This window comes from Apodemus sylvaticus, chromosome 3 (genome assembly GCF_947179515.1).
Source record: "Apodemus sylvaticus chromosome 3, mApoSyl1.1, whole genome shotgun sequence".
Lineage (NCBI taxonomy): Eukaryota > Metazoa > Chordata > Mammalia > Rodentia > Muridae > Apodemus > Apodemus sylvaticus.
Genome location: NC_067474.1, coordinates 82,455,968 through 82,475,494, shown reverse-complemented (window position 1 = coordinate 82,475,494; position 19,527 = coordinate 82,455,968). Strand labels below are relative to the sequence as shown.

Here is a 19,527-nt window from a genome sequence, read left to right as displayed (position 1 = left end):
TCTCTTAACTCATGAGTCACTTCTCCAGTCTACCTGATTTTGAATCATTGGTGGCGCTGTATTGTATACTGATGTCTTTGTGAGTAGTAGTAGTGTTTGTTTCCCAGGCTGGCCCTGCATTTGTGGACTCAGGTGATTCTCCAGAGTAGCTGAGATAATATGCACATGATACTATGTCCATCTTAGGATCATTGATATAAAAAGTTTGGTTTCTTGTATTGAATTATCTCTCAATATTATGGATAATCCCCAACTTGATGCTTTTTGACTTTATGATGGTGTGAAAGCAGTATGCATCCATAGAAACTGTGTTTTAGATTTTTAATGTTGACCTTTTCCTGGTTGAACAATATGTGGTTTGGTTTTCTTATGATGTTAGGCAGTGACAGTGAATGGTAAGCAGTGGTCACTCTCCAGTAGCCTCCACACTTTCTAAGCTGGAGTTTGTGAGGTTGAATATATGTTGACATAATTTTTAAGTTTAGGTATAAACTCATTGTCAATTTAGGAGCATGCATACTTTGTACTATGCTTTCTCTGGTTTTGAATTATTGAAGTTATAAGTTGTTATTTCCTGTACCTTAAAATAATATTTGAAAGAAACTTTTATTTTTACATAAAAATTTAAAAATTTCCTTACTGAGTACCCTCCTTTTGTTTATTTTATAAAATAAACAAATATTTTATACTGTTAAAATTATTGAGAGCAAGAATTAATACAAATAACAATAATATTAACCCAAATTTACCAATAATATGTATATTATTTGAATTTTACAGTGTTCCCATCAGGTTCCTTATTTGGTCACAGTTCTAACACAGGATCTCACATTGTATTATGTGTTACTTCTTAGACACCCCAATAAGGTATAGTTCTATCTGAGATCGTCTTTATCTTTTATGACCTAGATACTTTCAAATAATACTGATCACTAATTTTATCTAGTATTTGAGTTTGAGTTTATGTGTATGCATGTAAATACACAAGCTGTGTGTGTGTGTGTGTGTGTGTTAGACCAGAGGTTCATATTAAGCGTCTTCCTCAGTCTTTTTGGACGCAGCCTATGTAGCTATACTAGTTGTCAAAGTAACTGTCACTTGCTAATTTTATTTCCATTCTTATTTTCAATCATTACCCTAGCTAAATAAAAAAGTTTCTATTGTTTTTATTTTCATACTGGAGATTGAACCTAGACTCATACATGCTAGCTAGGTAAGTGCTCCTGTTCTTGTGCTATATCTATAGGCCCTGCAATTTTTTTCTTTTAAATTGAAAAAGGTTATTTCTAAGTTGGCTTTATAGATAATTTGAAGCCATGGACAAAGATTATTGGTATTATTCTTTAAGCCTGGGTACATTCTGTGTTATGGCCACCTCTTCTGAGTATATTCAGCTTTAGCATCTATTTCCTTGAGTGGAGGCAGAAAGCTATGCATGTTTCTCCCTGGTCCTTGAGAGCCACTTACTGTACCTATTGAGTTTACTTATAAAGCCCCCAATCTAGCTTCCCCTTCTACATTTTCTAGTCTTGTAAGACAAACTGCACCAGCCTTGCTTTTGCCAGAAGAGCTCCTTCCCTCCCTCCATCTCTTTTTCTCTCTGTCCCTCCCTCTCTCATATGTATGTGGGCATCTATGTCATGGTATGTATTGGGGGAAACAGTTCAGAGGACAACTTTTGTGATCAATTCTTTCCTTCCAACTTCATGTGGCTTCTGGGTATCAAGCTCAGGTCACCATGTTGCTTGCTAGTCAGTGTATAAGGTGCCTTTTGAGAAAATAAAAATGAAAACAAACCTAGAAAGTGTAATTAAGACACATCTTTTATTATACTCCCTCCCCACCCATTTTTTGAGACTGGATCTCACTATTTAGGACTGGCTGTCTTGGAACTCATTATATAGATCAGGGTGGTCTCAAACTCATAGATTCTATTACCTTTGCCTCTAGAATGCTGAAATTGAAGGCATAGGCCACCTCCACTGGTGGGAACCTGGGAGCTTGGCTCAATGCCCCCAGCTGAGCTGTTTGCACAGGTTTCTTGAGAGCAAAACATCCTGTGGCTTAGCTTGATTCCTGCCTTCCCGCCCAGTGTGGCATGGACTTCCCAGGTGCCTGACCTGTGGCTATAATTGTTTTTTCCTGTTCCCTTCCCTGGCCTCTAGTATATATAATGCTGGTCTCTCAGTAAAGCATTGGCATTCTCTTTACAGAATGACCCGTGTTTGTGTTTTTGTTAATCCCCCAGGCCTACGCCTGATACTTGGTACTGTGGCAGCGCAGGCACTGTCACTCCACCACCCCCTTTTTATCTTTTTAGTACTAGGTCCTGTCATGTAGTCCTGAATGAACTAAAAACTTGTTAAATTTCTGCCTTGATCTCCATAGTCCTGGAATTTCAGGACATACTGAACTTGCTAAGAAAGCAGTGAATTAATGAATTCATAGAGTCTAGTTAGGTATTTATAACCAGAAAAAAAGTATGTTCTTTTAAATATAATTGCTGTATGTGGTACTGGGAATGGAACCTATATATTGAAGATAAGTGTTCTACTACTAAATCACATCTTCATACCTGAAGCCATTTTAATGTGGCTGGCTTTGCTGAAAGCATCTTATTTAGGCCACTGGATGTCAGCTATCTATTATTATATGACCACAAATCACCACAAACCCCAGAGTCTTCAAACTCCAGGGTTAGTTCTGTTTCTGGAGGAGTTTGCTGGTTTCTTTTGGGCTTATTTGTTATTTTAGTTTACTTTTCTGTTGCTGTGATAGAACACTGACCACAATGAACTTGAGGAAGGGAGAGTTTATTTTATTTTACAGCTCCCAGGTCACAATCCATCATTGAGGGAAGTCAGGACCAGAGCTCAAGTGGGAATCTGAAGGCAGACTGAATCAGGGACCACAGAGGGAGTGTAGCTTGCAGGTTTGCTTATGTGTTGCTTCAGTGACTTGCTCAGCTGCTTTTCTTATATAGTCCCACTCCACTAGAGATGATTCTGCCCACACTGGGCTAAGCCTTTCTACATCAATCAGGACAGTCTGGTGGAGACATTTTCTCAGTTGAGATTCTCTTTTTTCCTGATGATTAATTTGTGTGAATGTAAAAACAAACAAAGAACAGCATAGCCATGTTGTTGCATTGTTGCATTTAGTAGAAATAGAGAGTCTAAGACAGCCTTATTCATGGCTGGTACCCCACTGGGGAAGGGTGGATAGCCAGATTTTTAATCTGTCAAATTTCCTCAAGTTTTGTAAAATTAGATTTATTCATTTTACTTTATATGTGAGTCTTTTGCTTTAGTGTATTTATATGCACTATGTGTGTGATTGGTGCTTGCAGAGGTCAAAAGTGGACATCAGATCTCTGGAAACTGAGGTTAGGAATGGTTGTGAACTACCTTGTGGATGCTGAGAATTGAACCTGACTCCTTTGCCAGAGTAACATGTGCTCTTAACTTTTGCTCTATCTCTCTACCCCCTGTTTATAGAATTTCTAATTGGATGTTGTTTAGCTCAGGTATCTTAGCTAATTTAAACTGTCCTAAATAAATGAAGCAGAAGACATATGATGCTGTGAGACCAGGTTTGGAACTGTCATCTCACTTATGCTACATTTATAAGGCCAGATGGGGGGTCAGATAGACTCTGTCATTTGATGAACAGCATGGCAGTGCAGACAAGGTGTGAAAACAGGAAGAATTCGCTGGGAATCATTATTATAAAGATCTACAATGATAGGAACACAAGGAAAGGATAGGAATTGATATAGTAAGTTCTCAATAAATAAAGAATTCTTGGAAAGTGCAGGTGTAAAAATGTAGGTTAGTGATGGTGCATGTACTTAACACGTGAGTTTCTGGGCTCAATACCCACACCTACACCCTGCAAAAAGAAGAGATAACAAAAGGTTAAAGAGGTATATGGCTGAGGGAGGCTCATGTTTTTCATCAATATTTTTTGAGAGAGCATTTTCAGAAATTCAGAAAAGATTATAGAACATTAAAGAAAACATGGTGAAGAAAGAGATCCAACTCTGTATTTTAATTTGACAAATTTGATTTGGATCGTTGTTATATGGGCCAGGAGATTAAAGAAAATATGTTTTAGGTTCTTAGAGTACATATTTAAAGGTAGAATTTGTAAAAAGTGAAAGATTGAAAAGGTGTAATTGGAGGCAGCGAGGAGAGGGCAGAATCCTGGAAGCTGGTAGAGGGTGTGATAAAGAGCACAGTTGAGGAAGCAGCTAGTTCATCTTGAAGGAGCAACATGGGCAGTCTGAAATTGCAAAGAAAGGTAAGTAGAAAATCAGAGCAAGAGAAGTAGTCTGTGTCCATGACACTGGAAATAAAATTATTTGCAGTTCATAACAGTAGTTTTAGACTTCCTAGAATTTCTATGTAAGTCATTTCCTCAATTATAAAGCAAGATTTTATAATTCAAAGGCAGTACATGTAACCAGAGACAAAGATATGACCTTTTATTTAGTTATTTTGTAATGATGCATGATGATGCTCAAGGCATACACATAAACACAAATGCAGGGGTGGGGGAAGAGGAGAAGGGGAGCCAGAGAGGGAGGGAGAATGTAAGACTTATCAAAGGCAACGGAACTAACCAATTAGCCCTAAAGTATGACTTTAAATGGTATGACTTTGTCTAGTAACACTTGTTAATTTCTCTGGTCCTGAATAGTTGTATGATTTATCTGGAAGGGGGTGGGGATATAAGATTTCTCACTCACAATCCCAGTGTCTCAAGATTGCAGTGGATAACAAGGGAACCATTTGTGTTATTTCTAAGATTTTGTCTTATACATGTAGCAGATGCTCAATGACTGGTTATATCATTTTCATTATTGGTAGTAAAAGCTATCTGTTACCTTTTTAGAACTTGTCATCTTGTCCCATTAGTTAGATGAATTGTCCTTGAACTCTGGAATTCTGGCAATGAGCCAAAGGAAAGACACACTAATAACATAACCTTAGCTATGAAACACAAAAATTCTACAAAGAGTTCACTCCTTTATTCACAGATGTCTACAATAAGATAAATGGTTTACTATAAAAATTTGTGGTTGGGAAGTTTTGTGGCTACATCTTTATTTTTAAAAGGAAATTTTGGAGCATTCCTTTACAAGTGGTGGGTTTTAAACTTTTACATTTCCGTGATGTCTGTTTTAACTCAAGAAACTCATCAGCCTTAACAGTGTTTGCCAGATTTTCAAATATTTATGACCCTATCCTAGCATAACATAAACATGAAATGTAATTTGAGTATCAGTACTATGTTAAAGTTAGGCACTTTATTAAAGAAAAATCTGGTGATTGTTACTTTAGAATGAAGACTTTACAAGATTTATTTTTTTCTAAATATACAAAATTGAAACATAGTCCTAATAAAAAGTACAGTTTGAAGCGCAGGATACTTTCAAGAAATCAGGGCTGTGGTCAAAATATAAGCATTCAGGTTTCCATAGTTAAAAGAAAATGACCATCTTACTAAAAGCTGTCTACAGATTTAATGCAATTCCCATCAAAATTCCAACATAATTCTTTACAGACCTTGAAAGAGCAATTCTCACTTTCAAATGGAAAAGTAAAAAAACTCAGGATAGTTAACACAATCCAGTACAATACAAGAACTTCTGAATATATCACTATCCCTGATCTCAAGGTTTTCCTTAAAATAAAATAAAAACAAAAATAAAAACAAAACAAACAAAAAAAAAAACCCCTGAAAACAGACATGTTGAACAGTGGAATGGAATTGAAGACCCACACACTTATGGACACTTAATTTTTGACAAAGAAGCCAAAACCAAACAATGGAAAAAGAAGGCATCTTCAAGAAATGGTGCTGGTCTAACTGGATAGCTACATGTAGAAGAATGCAAGTAGATCCATATTTATCACCCTGCACAAAACTCAAATCCAAGTGGATCAAAGACCTCAACAGAAAACCAGGTACACTAAATCTCATAGAAGAGAAAGTGGGGAATAGCTTTGAACTCATAGGTACAGGAGTCAAGTTCCTGAACAGAATACCAATGACTCTGGAACTAAGATCAGCAATTAATAAATGGGACTTCATAAAACTGAAAAGCTTCTGTAAGGCAAAGGACACCACTACCAATACGACAAAAGGGCAGACTACAAAAAGGGAAAAGATCTTTACCAACCCTACATCCAACATAGGACTAATATCCAAAATATAAAAAGAAGTTAAGAAATTAGACACCAATAAACCAAGTAACCCAGTTAAAAATGGGGTACAGATATAAACAGATTTCTCAACAGTGTGATCTTTAATGACCAAGAAGCACTTAAAGAAATGTTCAATACCCTTAGTCAACAGGGAAATACAATCAAAACAGCTATAAGATTCTTATACCTGTCAGAATGACTAAGATCAAAAACTCAAAAGACCATTAGCTTATGGTGGCAAGGATATGGAGCAAGGGAGTATTCCTCCATTGCAGGTGGGAGTGCAAACTTGTACTATGGAAATCAATTTGGAAGATTATCAGAACTACCGGAATAGTTTTATCTCAAGACATATGCCACATATTTATATGAAGTGGCTATACCACTCCTAGGCCTATATCTAAACTATGTTCCACTATACTACAAGGATAGTGTTCATAGCATCTCTATTCGTAATAGCCAGAAACTGGAAGTAACCTAGATATCCCTCACCTGAAGAATGGATAAAGAAAATTTGGTACATTACACAGTGGAATACTACTCAGCTATTAAAAACAAGAATGTCATGAAAATTTCAGGCAAATAGATAGAACTAGAAAAGATAGTCCTGAGTGAGATTAGACAGACCCAGAAAAACCCACATGATATGTACTCACTTATAAATGGATATTAGCGATAAAAAACAGGATAACCACGGTACAGTCCACATACCCAAAGAAGCTAAGTAACAAGGGTGATAAGGGATGGTGCTTGAATCTCATTCAGAAGCAGAAATAAAATAGACATCAGAGGTGGATGGAGGGAGAGAACTAGATGGGACAGGGGATAGAAAGGGGAAATGGGCTTTCAATGTATGGGGAGATTTTAATAACCAAAATATTTGTGTTCCAAATAATCAGAAGATGTGAGGAACCCTGACTGATTTCCTGAAGTTTACCAGGTTGTGAGCACAGGTGGAGCTCTTGGATGTTGACTGACCTGGAATGCCCATGCCAGAGGAAGGCAGAAGACCACTCTGGCCTTTCTAGGGAAACCCTGATGCTTACCATGCTTCCATACCTCTCTTGTTGTGTAAGTGGGTGCGAGAGATTTGCTATTTGTAGGGGACTACTTTCCTAGGCTCTGCCTCGTGCCTCCCTCTGACTTCCTGTACAACAGGAGATCCAGCAAGCTCATCTATCGATGGCCCTGAGGCACTGCTTGGAAAGAAGCATGGTGGCTTCATTGAATTTGTGCTTTGCCCACTTCAACCCCACCTGTCTGTGAGACCCCATGATTGCCACAGGATGTTGTGGTAAGGGGTGATACAAGAATGAGAGATTTTCCCCATGATGCACTGAGGAGGGGAGGAGGGAGGGAGCCATGCTGCTAATATAGTCTGGCATTTCCCCTCCTGGAATAAAACAGGTCATCTGAAGGGTAGAGTAGTCTTTGCTTAGGTTGCTTGTAAGATAAATCTGGAACATGGTTGTCCCATTTAACAATATTTGAGCAAAATCTACTCTAAATAGCTGTTTTTATCTTTTGTCAAAAAAAAATTGTTTTGGTTTTGTTAGAGAGAGAGAGAGAGAGAGAGAGAGAGAGAGAGAGAGAGAGAGAGAGAGAGAGAGAGAGAGAAAGAGAGAGAGAGAGAGAGCTGGGGAAAGAGAATGGAAGTTGGTTTTGGGGAGTGCAACTCTTAAAGAAGCCAGGGGCCTGTGTCAGGGAGGCTCCTGGGAGTCTATGGAAGTGACCCTACCTGAGTCTCCTAACTGTGGGGGATAGGGATATAGAGCCTAGAGTGGCCATCTCTTGTGGCCAGTAGAAGGAGGACACCAACAAACCTTTGACCAAAAATTTGTCCTGCCTACAAGATGTACACAGATAAAGATGAAAAAGAGATTGAGGGATGGCCACCTAATAACTGGCCCAACTTGAGACTCATCCCATGGAAGAGAACCAACACCTGACACTATTAATGACACTCTACTGTGCTTGCAGACAGGAGCCTAGCATAACTGTTTTCTGAGAGGCTTCATTCAGGCACTGATGTAAACAGATGCAGAGACCCATAGCCAAACATTGGGTGTTCCTTGGGAGTCTTGTGGAAGAGTCAAGGGAAAAATAAAGGAGCCTGGGTCCATGGGGTCTTGTAGAGACTGAAGCACCACCAAAGAGCAGGCATCAGCTGGACCTAGGTCCCCTACACATATGTAGCAGATGTGCAGCTTAGTCTCCATGTGGATCCCCTCAGGATTGGCGGGGAGGCTGGGTCTCACTTTCCTACCTGCCCTTGGATCCCTTTCAGCTGCTTTGTCTGGCCTCAGTGGGAAAGGATGTGCCTAGTCCTGCTGGGACTTGATATTCCAGACTGGTTGATACCTATGGGGGCCTAGCCTTCTCTGAGAAGTGGGGAGAGGGCTCTGAGGTGGGACTTGGAGGAGAGGAGGGAGGTTGTGATTAGAATATAAAGTGAATACATAATGAAAAAGAAAAAGAATTGCTTGATGTACAGGTGTGGAATGTAATATCCTTTGATTTTTGTCAGTCCCCGTCCCTCCATCCTCAGTGTAAGAAGCCATTATTTTAGGCTTCTTGGAAAATGGTGACATTGTATGGTGGACACACTGAATATACCCTGAGTTATTATACTTAAATTAATTTTTCTAGTCTTTGTATGAACTGAGTTGAACTTTAAAAAAATCTCAAAAGCAAATAAATGTATCCTGTGGATGTTCATCTTTCACCTCTCTACATAACAGACATTCTAATCCAAAACTTAAGTTTTTGTTAGCTCAGGTATATTTCTTAGTATCTATGTTTGAATGGAGTGCTTACTTTATGACTATCGTTTTATTATTATCAACTGAACATTTCCTTTTCTCAGAAATTTACATAGTAAATAGACCAAGGACAGTGTTTCATTTCTTCAAATCTTTGATTTACAGCTTTTCTAGTTCTTTTTATTCTATAGAGTGCTAACACACTGTTCTACAAAGCTGCTTGAACCTTTGAACATCACTGGTAATCCTAAGATTTATAACATTCAGAAAGGACTTTGAAAGAAAGCATATGGAGAGAGCACACATTTACTAGGTCCCTCTAAGTTGCCTAGGTTGGCCTCAGATTCATGATCCTCCTGTCTCAGCATGTAGAACAGCTTGGGTTACAGGTATGTGGTACCAGTCCTAGCCAAGCAAAGAAATAGATGATAAAAGTTGGATGGAGAGAAAAATGCAAGTATGTAGAGGGCACCCAAAAGTCAGTTATATATTCATGAGGATAATTCCTCCCAGAATAAGTGTTTGCATATAAAGAAGAGGTATGGGATCTGCAAGACATCCCCTTCCCCTGAAAAGCCAAGGAAGTTTCATCTTTTGATATTTGGTAAAGAGACACTGGAAGAAATATGCTGTTGGATGTAGTTTCAGTGATACTTTCATATAAAAATCTTTCCATAAATTCAAGTTCTCAGGAACTACTGCCGTTCTCTGAGGTTTTATACTCTTATTTTCAAACACGTACAGCAGTTTGACCCCAGATTTTAGGGTTTTAATTTTTTCAGTGTTCAAATCACTATATTACAATGCTCTTTAGAAACTAGACAACAAAATGATTACCTAGTATAGTAGTCTGTCTGTGAGCATTTGCATTACGCTTTCTAGTTATGTCTCTATAGAGTTTTCCCCTAAAACTTGAAGGCCTTGGAAGATAATCTGCTGCTCACTCGATAAATAGTATTCCATATTAAGTTCTCAGAAACTGGATGGGCTTTTAGCATTTCATACTATCCATGATTAGCTTCTGTAACTTTATTTCCATAGTGTCTGCCCTGGTGACTTACCATTAATTGTGTTTTTAATGTATTGTTTTGTACTGCTCTGGTGTCTGTGATTCTACCTCATTAATAGTCAGTACTTCCCCTCTTGCCTGGGCACCCAAAAGTTCTTCATATTATGTGTATCAACTGAAATTGTGTTTTTTTTTTCATTTCATAAAATTTTCCACTAAGGTGATTGCACTATTTCTGTTTTGACTCCTATCTAGTTCCACATGAATGTCTAGAATTGTGAAAGGTCTGAGAATTTCCTTACAAGCTACCAAACTACCTTGATATAATATACTATATGCTCACAGTGTTTTATATTTATTATAGTTGTTCATATCTCATTTAGCATTGGCCCTTTTATTGGATGACTGTTACTGAGATATAACCCAAAAACCTGAGCTATAGTTTAAAAGATACATATACCTTCTCACATTTGCTCTAGCTTCCTTTTCTTCATTATTTTGGAAAGATTATCATGATATCACATCTTTGCTTTTACCTATCATTGGATTGGTCTTTTTTGCTCAAATATTTCATTCACTCTGTTACTATTAGGATGACCTAATACCACAATACCAAGGTTGTCTGATCAAATCTAGGATGTATCATTTCTTATACCTGAAAATTGTGTCTTAAATAATTCTATTTGCATCACTATATCATAGGCATATATATATGAGTATTCCATGTAACCCACTATATATAGTATACTGTAATTTTGTTATACCAATTTTGTTTTCTAGATATTGTTCATAAATGGTCTTACCCATAGAGCATATCAAAGCTGTGGCCTATGAATTTACCATCTGAAGTACATTTGTGCTGTTTTGTGCGGTATTACCATTCTTACATTCACTATTATAGTACTTTGGACCCCATTCTGGGACTATGACACAAATGCTATCATTCCACATTGTTTACAGATGGAAAAAAGGAGAGCAAAGGAAAGTATCTTGCCTGAGGCCATAAAGTTAGTAAGTTCTTAGGCAGGGTGTTAAATGTTAGCTGACTTCTACAGTCTCTGCTTTAGTGACTTTACTCTTGTATGAGAGTTATAGGGAAGAGGTTATATTTTCTTTCACAGTGTTGAAGTAAACTTCAGCTTTTTCTTGAGTTTTGGTCTAGCAGATGTCTTGCCATGATAGGTTTGCAAACCACTGAATATAGCTTCATTATATACAAAAAGATTACCCAGATAACAAAGTGTGTGTGTGTGTGTGTGTGTGTGTGTGTGTGTGTGTGTGTGTGTGTGTGTGCGCGCGTGCGTGCTTACATCTAGGTAGGAAAATGTTCCACTGAGTTACAACCCCCAAGCCAAAAGTAAGAATCCCAAATTTTAGGTAGAGCTGATTCCTTTCCTTAATCTTGGAATTAAAAAATGTTTGAACTCTACATTAGGTTTTATAGTTCCCTACCCATGTTTGAAATATAAAAAAGAAAACCAATTATCCACTAGTATATTCATTACATCTACAGACTGAAAGGAAATAGAATAAATGAGCTGATATCAAAGCTTAGAAACTGAGAATATATGTGAGGTTGGCCAAATGTGGATTTTGTGTGGCATCCTTCATTTTCACTTGTGCAAATATACTATTTTTAATTTGTACTTCGTTCTGTGAAGTACAAAATTAAATACCTTTATAACTTTCTATGTGAGACTCTGGATTTGCTGCTATCTGGTAATGTTTTTTTTGAAATAATCAAGAGCAGTAGTAAGATTACTTTCCCAAATTAAATTTTTATGACTAAGACACTTTATTTAGTGGCTTAATTATTAACAAATATAATTTGAGTTTTTATCCAGTTTATCCCTATTTGGAGATGGAAGAAACTGATCTATAGAATATACACAACATTTTTCTCCTATAGTTCATTTAAAGGGCATCTTTTGTACAAGCTTGTAAAGTCCTCTGTTAATACTGTATTAAACTCTGTCAAAAATACTTTCCCTTCTCTAACAAAACTAGCAAAACCCTCCTAAATGAGTATTTGCATTCAAAGGCTAAGACTGGAGGCTTCTAAATCATTTCTATCCAAAGAACTGTTTGAAATCTACTTAAGAAAACATTTAGGTTCAAAATAACTTAATTTATAAAGGAGAATTGAACTGTGATTGGTTTCTGTTAAGAGTGAACTGGTACTTCCTTCTCTGGCTTATTGTTCACTTTCATCCCCTTATAGCTTAATTCTCCATATCTTCTTTGATGGAACAGTGAACTTCTGATTCCAGCTGTGACACGGTTTTGTATGACCTTGTATAACTTACTGGATTTAGTCACCTGAGCCTTAAGCCTTTCCTGCTCATGGAAGGGTTATTTATTATTTAACATGTTGTCATTTCCACCATGTCCCCCAAGCACCACGCAGATAAGCCTTCTCTTAGAGGCCTTTAGTTCAGGACCATGCTTGAGTATACTGCAAACACACACACACACAGACACTGGCTTAGAATAAGCAAGTACACAGTGAAGAGAACTGCAGAGGAAATTGAGAATGTCAGCTTTAAAATTATGAACTATACATGTATTATGAACTCTGCTGTATATATTTCCTAATTTAAATAAACTGCATTGTCTAAGAAGCCAAAACTAGAGTTATTTTTTTTCTAGACCTAACAATTTATCACAAATGTTTTTAAACAAAAACTCAAGTTTGATGATGGCTTTCTTTTGTTTTCAGAGCATATGTGTAACTGTTCAGAGGTTGGAAGTTTGGATGTAAAGAACTGCAACCAGACCACAGGCCAGTGCTATTGTCAAGTGGGATATCAGGGCCTTCACTGTGACACTTGCAAAGAGGGCTTTTACCTGAATCACACTGTTGGTCTCTGTCTGCCATGTCACTGCAGTCCCCATGGAGCCCTTAGCATCCTCTGTAACAGGTAAGCAGCAGAGTGTGGATGTGAGTGCTATTGTGTTTTCTTAAGGAGAAACTGTGCTGGGAAACTTGAGGGAGTTGGAAGAAGAGAACAGAAGGCAGGTATGACTAAGACTTCATATATATCAAAGAATAAAATAAAAGGCTACCCTGTGGAGAATCAGTTATTTAATTAAAAGAAAGAACCACTATGATAGAGATTTATACAATGTTTTGTATACTTTAATGCTGTCACTTTGTATATTTTTTTGCTTTTTGATAGTTTCTCTATGTTTCCTGAAATAAATATTGACGAAGGATTCTGTTTGTTTTAAGGGGTTCCCTTTCAGGCATTTGTAGTAGAATATCTTTATTGTATCTATTAACATATGACTGGATATTAAGGAAGCTATTCGTGGTTTACTTTATTATCAGAAGTCTCAATTTTCCTATACTCTTTATTATTTTTTTTATTTTGCTTTCTTTTTGAAAACTCTCCATTGTGTGTGGTGAATGGGGAGGCCTGCCAGGGCCCTCATGGAATACTGCAAACAACTTACAGGATCAGATCTCTGCCTCTACCATACAGGTCCTAGGCACTGAGCTTAAGTAGGTTTTAGGCTTTGGGGAAAGTACCTGTACCTTCTGTACGGAACCTATTTTCTTAAATTTTTTATTAGTTATTTTATGTATTTACATTTCAAATGTTACCCCCTTTTCCCATTTCCCCTCCAGAACTCCCCTTTCCCCTACCCCTACCCCCTCCTCTATAAGGATGCTCTCCCTCCTACCCACCCACTCCCACCTCCCCTTCCTGACATTCCTCTACACTGGAGTATCAAGCCTTCACAGGACCAAGGGCTTCTCCTCCTATTGATGCCAGATAAGGCCATTCTCTGCTCCATTTGTAGCTTGAGCCATGGGTCCCTCCATGTATACTCTTTGGTTGCTGGTTTAGCCCCCAGGAGCTCTTGGCATGACTCGGAGGGTGGAGGTGAGGGAGTCTGGTTGGTTGATATTGTTGTTCTTCCTATAGGGTTTTAAACCCCTTCATCTCCGTCAGTCCTTTCTCTAACTCATCCATTGGGGACCCTGTACTCACATTCCAGTAGCATTAGCTGTCTCCTTTTTTTTTTTTTTTTAAATGAGTGGAAAGTAGACTTTATTTGGAGGGAAAGAGAGAAAGAGAGATCAAATTAAATTATCTTCTATTTGAAAGTAAATTAATCTCCAGGTACCATACCACAATATGAAAGTAGTTATTGTTTGATTTTATATAAGGGAATGCCTAGCATTTTATGGACCTCAAGCCAAAAAGCTGAAGAGACAGCCTTACATAGTGACAAGGGCAAGATATTTAGGGTTAATGTAACCTGAATATGGACCCAAGATCTGGTGCTGCTTCTGAACTGCACTGTGCTTTTGGCAAATACTCTCATTTCAGTGACTCAGTTTCTTCTCAAGGTTGCTATAAAAGCTAACTGGGTTGTTATATAGGTTATAAATGTTATATATGTTACAAATGTGTGTGGCACACACAAATCAAGAAAGGAAGACTTGCCTTTATTTCAAAGGCATATTGTTGAATTAAATGAGACATTTTAAAAAAATATTTTACTTTTAAAATATTTTATTTTTTTGAAAATTTTGTGCATGCATGCAATATATTTTTATTATATTTGTCTCCCACTTTTTGTGATGGAATATTTAAAAGGAACTAGTATAGCTCCTTGATTAAAAATATGCTTTAGGCTAAGTGGGTGGTAGTAACACATGCTTTTAATCCCAGCACTTGGGAGACAGAGGCAGGCAGATCTACAGATTTGAGGCCAGCTTGCTTTACATAGTGAATTTGAGGACAGCCAGGGTGATACAGAGAAACCCTGACTCAAAAAAACAAAAAACAAAACAAACTGGTAAAGTGCTTTAGATTTTACCAATAGACATTTTATATGCTTTATAAATCATATTGCGTTTTTGTACAATATTACATAATGTACTTGTATTAAAATATAGAAAAGAATTTGACTGAGAAATTTATAATTTGAAATGAAACAATGATGAATTTTATGATTTTTAGTAACTTCAAAGTTTGTCTTAATCTTCCTAGTAACTCTTTATATGTAGATTAGTAGGTCACAAAAACATTAAGTGGCAGAAAAAGAATTCCAAATTAGGCTTTCCAAGTCCAAGTCCTGGATTTAACACCATGCCATATGTCACCTATAATGAGAAGATTAATAGTCTTTTTTGATATTGAGACTATAGTACCTTGTGTGTGTGTGTGTGTGTGTGTGTGTGTGTGTGTGTGTGTGTGTGTGTGTGTGAAAGGGTTTCACTATGTAGCCCTGGCTGGCTTAGAACTCTTAAAACAGCCTGTCCTCAAACTCATGGAGTTATATCTGCCTTTGCTGTCTCTATATCTGTCAATTATGCCTCTGCCTCTCAAGTTCTGGGATTAAAATTGTGTGCCACTATCCCTGGCCCCATATAGTACTTCCTTACCATGCCCCAAATGCATTGTCATACAACAACTTATATTCACTTACTTTTATTGTGGTACTGGTAACTGAACTCAGGATCTTGTGCATGGTAGACAGGTACTCTATCACAGAGCTACATCCTCAGCCCAACACACCTACCATTTTAAGTGACAGAGTGCTTTGAAGTAGACAATAACATCACTATTCTTATTACATTGCAGGTTTGAACATTTATGTGGGTAGTAATTGGTAAGACAGAAACTTACTGCTAAAATATCTTCATTCTAGAGCTAAAGTATATATTCCTATCTACTGTGATGATACATCTTTTCTCATAAAATCAAGTTCTGAACCAATAGAGTGAGCATTGTGTTTTTTAGATCTGATGTTTAACTAATACACTCAGAGTACTTGTATTGTTAAACAATTTCTTCCAGTTGTCTTCTGATAATCAGACACTGACCCTAGTGAGATTATTCATACTAAATAAGAGCTAATCCCAGTGTATTGTTAATAGGTTTAGGAGTTAAGGATCAGCTCTGTGAATAGGTGTCTTATGTGATGTTTAATTGCTTTCTCATTGCATTAGTACCTTGGAGTAAAAGAAAAATGATTTTTCTTTCTTATCAGGAAATGTATAATCTGTGTAAGACTAAAGGCATAGACTAGTAGACAATATCACAAACAAGTATCTAAATATATGCCCGGTTTGTAAGCAGAACATTTTAGCTACCAAAGGCACTGATATGTGTCTTTTGGGGTATGATTTAAGGAAGTAGAAAAATAAGACCTTATGCAGGGAGGAAGACCCAGAATTCTAGAGAATTTTCTAAAATAATGCAAGAAGATGAGAGATCTCTTCCCTTAATTCCAGCTAAAATATTTTGTCTTGATCTCTGTGTTCTCATTAAAAATTAATAGAAATAAGAGTTTTGTCCTGGCTCACACATTGAAGGTCTATGGAACAAACAACTGACTTTAAAAATTCATTTTCCCATTCTCTCAGTCCATATGTTTTAGTGGAAGTCTCTCCAGGGAGGGTAGATTTTGGCTCTAGGTGCCAGATGTGGGTTGAGCAATGTTTTTATATGCATACACAAAGTTCTCTATGTACTGATAGAAGGTCACATTCTTGTGTCAGTATTAGTTTTCTAGTCTGTTTAACTGGAAAAAGGTGGTCTGCACCATCTGAACTTTTTTTGTTTTTGCTTTTGGGTCACATTCCTAGTGTTTTCCTGATTCAGATTTTGATCTTTCATTACTTAAAGACCCAATGGTTTATCCAAAGAAAAGCCTTCTAGTCATTTCCTGATTGTCATCATATATATTTCTTAAGATATTGTCATATCTAAGTTTAATGCTTTAATAAAAAGTATCAAAATATTCATTAAAAATTAGAATACATGATTCTGTATTTTTATATAAACTTAGTGAGGTAATGTCCATGATAATCTAATATTCCTCTCCTGAAAATCCATTTTTGGTGCTATATATTATATTTTATAATATATGTTACTTTGCTTTTTCAGTTATTGGAAGATGTTCTAGATCAGAAGGCAGATTATAATTAAGTCATCAATGAAGGCCAAAATTAACTTTAAATAGAAAATTAAGACTTTTCCAAAATCTTTGCCTATATAGGGCACTAAAAATCATTTTTTGTATAGTATTTAGAAACAGCAACTGGTATAAAATTGTGCTTTGTGAATGCAGTTTTTGAAGATTTAAAAAGAAAGCTATTTAATTGCTAGAAACAATGTGGGAAGCTTTGCCATTTCAACCACTGATTTTTCTTTTTTATTAGATATATTCTTTATTTACATTTCAAATATTTCCCCTTTCCTGTTCTCCCCACACACACACCAAAAATCCCCTACCATCCCCTTTTCCCCTGCTCAGCAACCTACCCATTCCCATTTTCCTGTCCTGGAGAAGTCTTCTACATTGGGGCATTTAGCCTTCTCAGGACCAAGGGCCTCTCCTCCCTTTGATGTCAAATCAGGCCATCCTCTGCTGCATATGCATCTGGAGCCATGGGTCCCACCGTAAGAGTACTCTTTGGTTGGTGAATTTAGTTCCTGGGAGCTCTGAGGGTACTGGGTGGTTCAAATTGTTGTTCCTCTTATGGTGCTACAAACCCCTTCAGCTCCTTCTGTCCTTCCTCTAGCTCCTCCATTGGGGACTCTGTGCTCAGTTCAATGGTTGGCTGAGAGCATCTACCTCTATATTTGTCAAGCACTGACAGAGCCTCCAGGTGACATCTATATCAGGCTCTTGTCAGCAAGCACTTGTCGGCATCTACAATAGTGTCTGGGTTTTGTAAGTTTATATGGGGTGGATCCATAGGAGGGCAGTCTCTGGATGGCCTTTCCCACAGTCTCTGCTCCATATTTTGTCTCTGTATCTCCTCCTGTGGGTATTTCATTCCCCCTTCTAAGAAGGACCAGAGTATCTATACTTTGTTCTTCCTTCTTCTTGAGCTTCATTTGGTCTGTGAATTGTATCTTGGGTATTTCAAGCTTCTGGGCTAATATCATCTTATCAGTGAGTGCATACCATGTATGTTCTTTTGTGATTGGCTTACCTGACTCAGGATGATATTTTCAAGTTCCATCCATTTGCTTAAGAATTTCATGAATTCATTGTTTTTATTAGCTGAGTAGTATTCCATTGTGTAAATGTACCACATTTTCTGTATGCATTCCTCTGTTGAGGGACATCTGGGTTCTTTCCAGCTTCTGGCTATTATAAATAAGGCTTCTATGAACATAGTGGAGCATGTGTCCTTGTCACATGCTGGGGAATCCTCTGGGTATATGCTCAGGAGTGGTATAGTAGAGTCCTCTGGTAGTATTATGCCCAATTTTCTGTGGAACTGCCAAATTGATTTTCAGAGTGTCAACCACTCATTTTGATGTCATTCAGACATTGCATTTGCTACCCATGTCAAAAGATATTATCCCTGTTCTCAAGAAACTCACAGGTTAGAAGAATACCTGTGAAAGTCAAATGTTAGCGCTTGTAAAGTGTACATGTTATTTCAGGAAGGTCTTAGGAGGGAATTGACATTTGAAAGAAAATTTGAAAAGTGAATAGAAATTTGTATGAAAAGAAAGGTTCACTGTTTCTAGAAGGCAAAGATTAGTAATGGCAGTGAGGAAGGATTAAAAGAAAACAGGATTGCCGATTTGTCCTCTTGATGGTGTCCTTTGCCTTACAGAAACTTTGTAATTTTATGAGGTCCCATTTGTCAATTCTTGCTCTTAGAGCATACGCTATTGGTGTTCTGTTCAGAAACTTTCTCCCTGTACCGATGTCCTCAAGGGTCTTCCCCACTTTCTTTTCTATTAGCTTCAGAGTGTCTGGCTTTATGTGGAGGTCCTTGATCCATTTGGATTTGAGCTTAGTACAAGGAGACAAGGATGGATCAATTCGCATTCTTCTGCATGCTGGCCTCCAGTTGAACCAGCACCATTTGTTGAAAAGGCTATCTTTTTTCCATTGGATGTTTTCAGCCTCTTTGTCGAGGATCAAGTGGCCATAGGTGTGTGGGTTCATTTCTGGATCTTCAATCCTGTTCCATTGATCCTCCTGCCTGTCACTGTACCAATACCATGCAGTTTTTAACACTATTGCTCTGTAGTATTGCTTGAGGTCAGGGATACTGATTCCCCCAGATTTCCTTTTGTTGCTGAGAATAGTTTTAGCTATCCTGGGTTTTTTGTTGTTCCAGATGAATTTGATAATTGCTCTTTCTAACTCTGTGAAGAGTTGAGTTGGGATTTTGATGGGTATTGCATTGAATCTGTATAGTGCTTTAGGCAAAATGGCCATTTTAACTATATTGATTCTACCGATCCATGAGCATGGGAGGTTTTCCCATTTTTTGAGGTCTTCTTCCATTTCCTTCTTCAGAGTCTTGAAGTTCTTGTCATACAGATCTTTCACAGGTTTGGTAAGAGTCACCCCAAGATACTTTATACTGTTTGTGGCTATTGTGAAGGGGGTCATTTCCCTAATTTCTTTCTCAGCCTGCAAATCGGCAACCAACAAATTGGGAAAAGATCTTCACCAATCCTACATCAGGTAGAGGGCTAATATCCAATATATATAAAGAACTCAAGAAGTTAGACTCCAGAAAACCAAACAACCCTATTAAAAAAAT

At 37.4% G+C, this 19,527-nt stretch overlaps 1 protein-coding gene across 1 annotated transcript in view; it reads left to right on the top strand.

Annotated features, from left to right (window-relative positions):
• The window catches only part of Megf9 (multiple EGF like domains 9), a 103,753-nt gene that overhangs the window by 36,061 nt on the left and 48,165 nt on the right, over positions 1 to 19,527 (top strand). Inside the window, exon 2 of the mRNA XM_052176653.1 lies at positions 12,703 to 12,904. Coding sequence (XP_052032613.1) covers positions 12,703 to 12,904 — 202 coding nt within the window. The remainder of the gene's footprint in view (positions 1 to 12,702; positions 12,905 to 19,527) is intronic.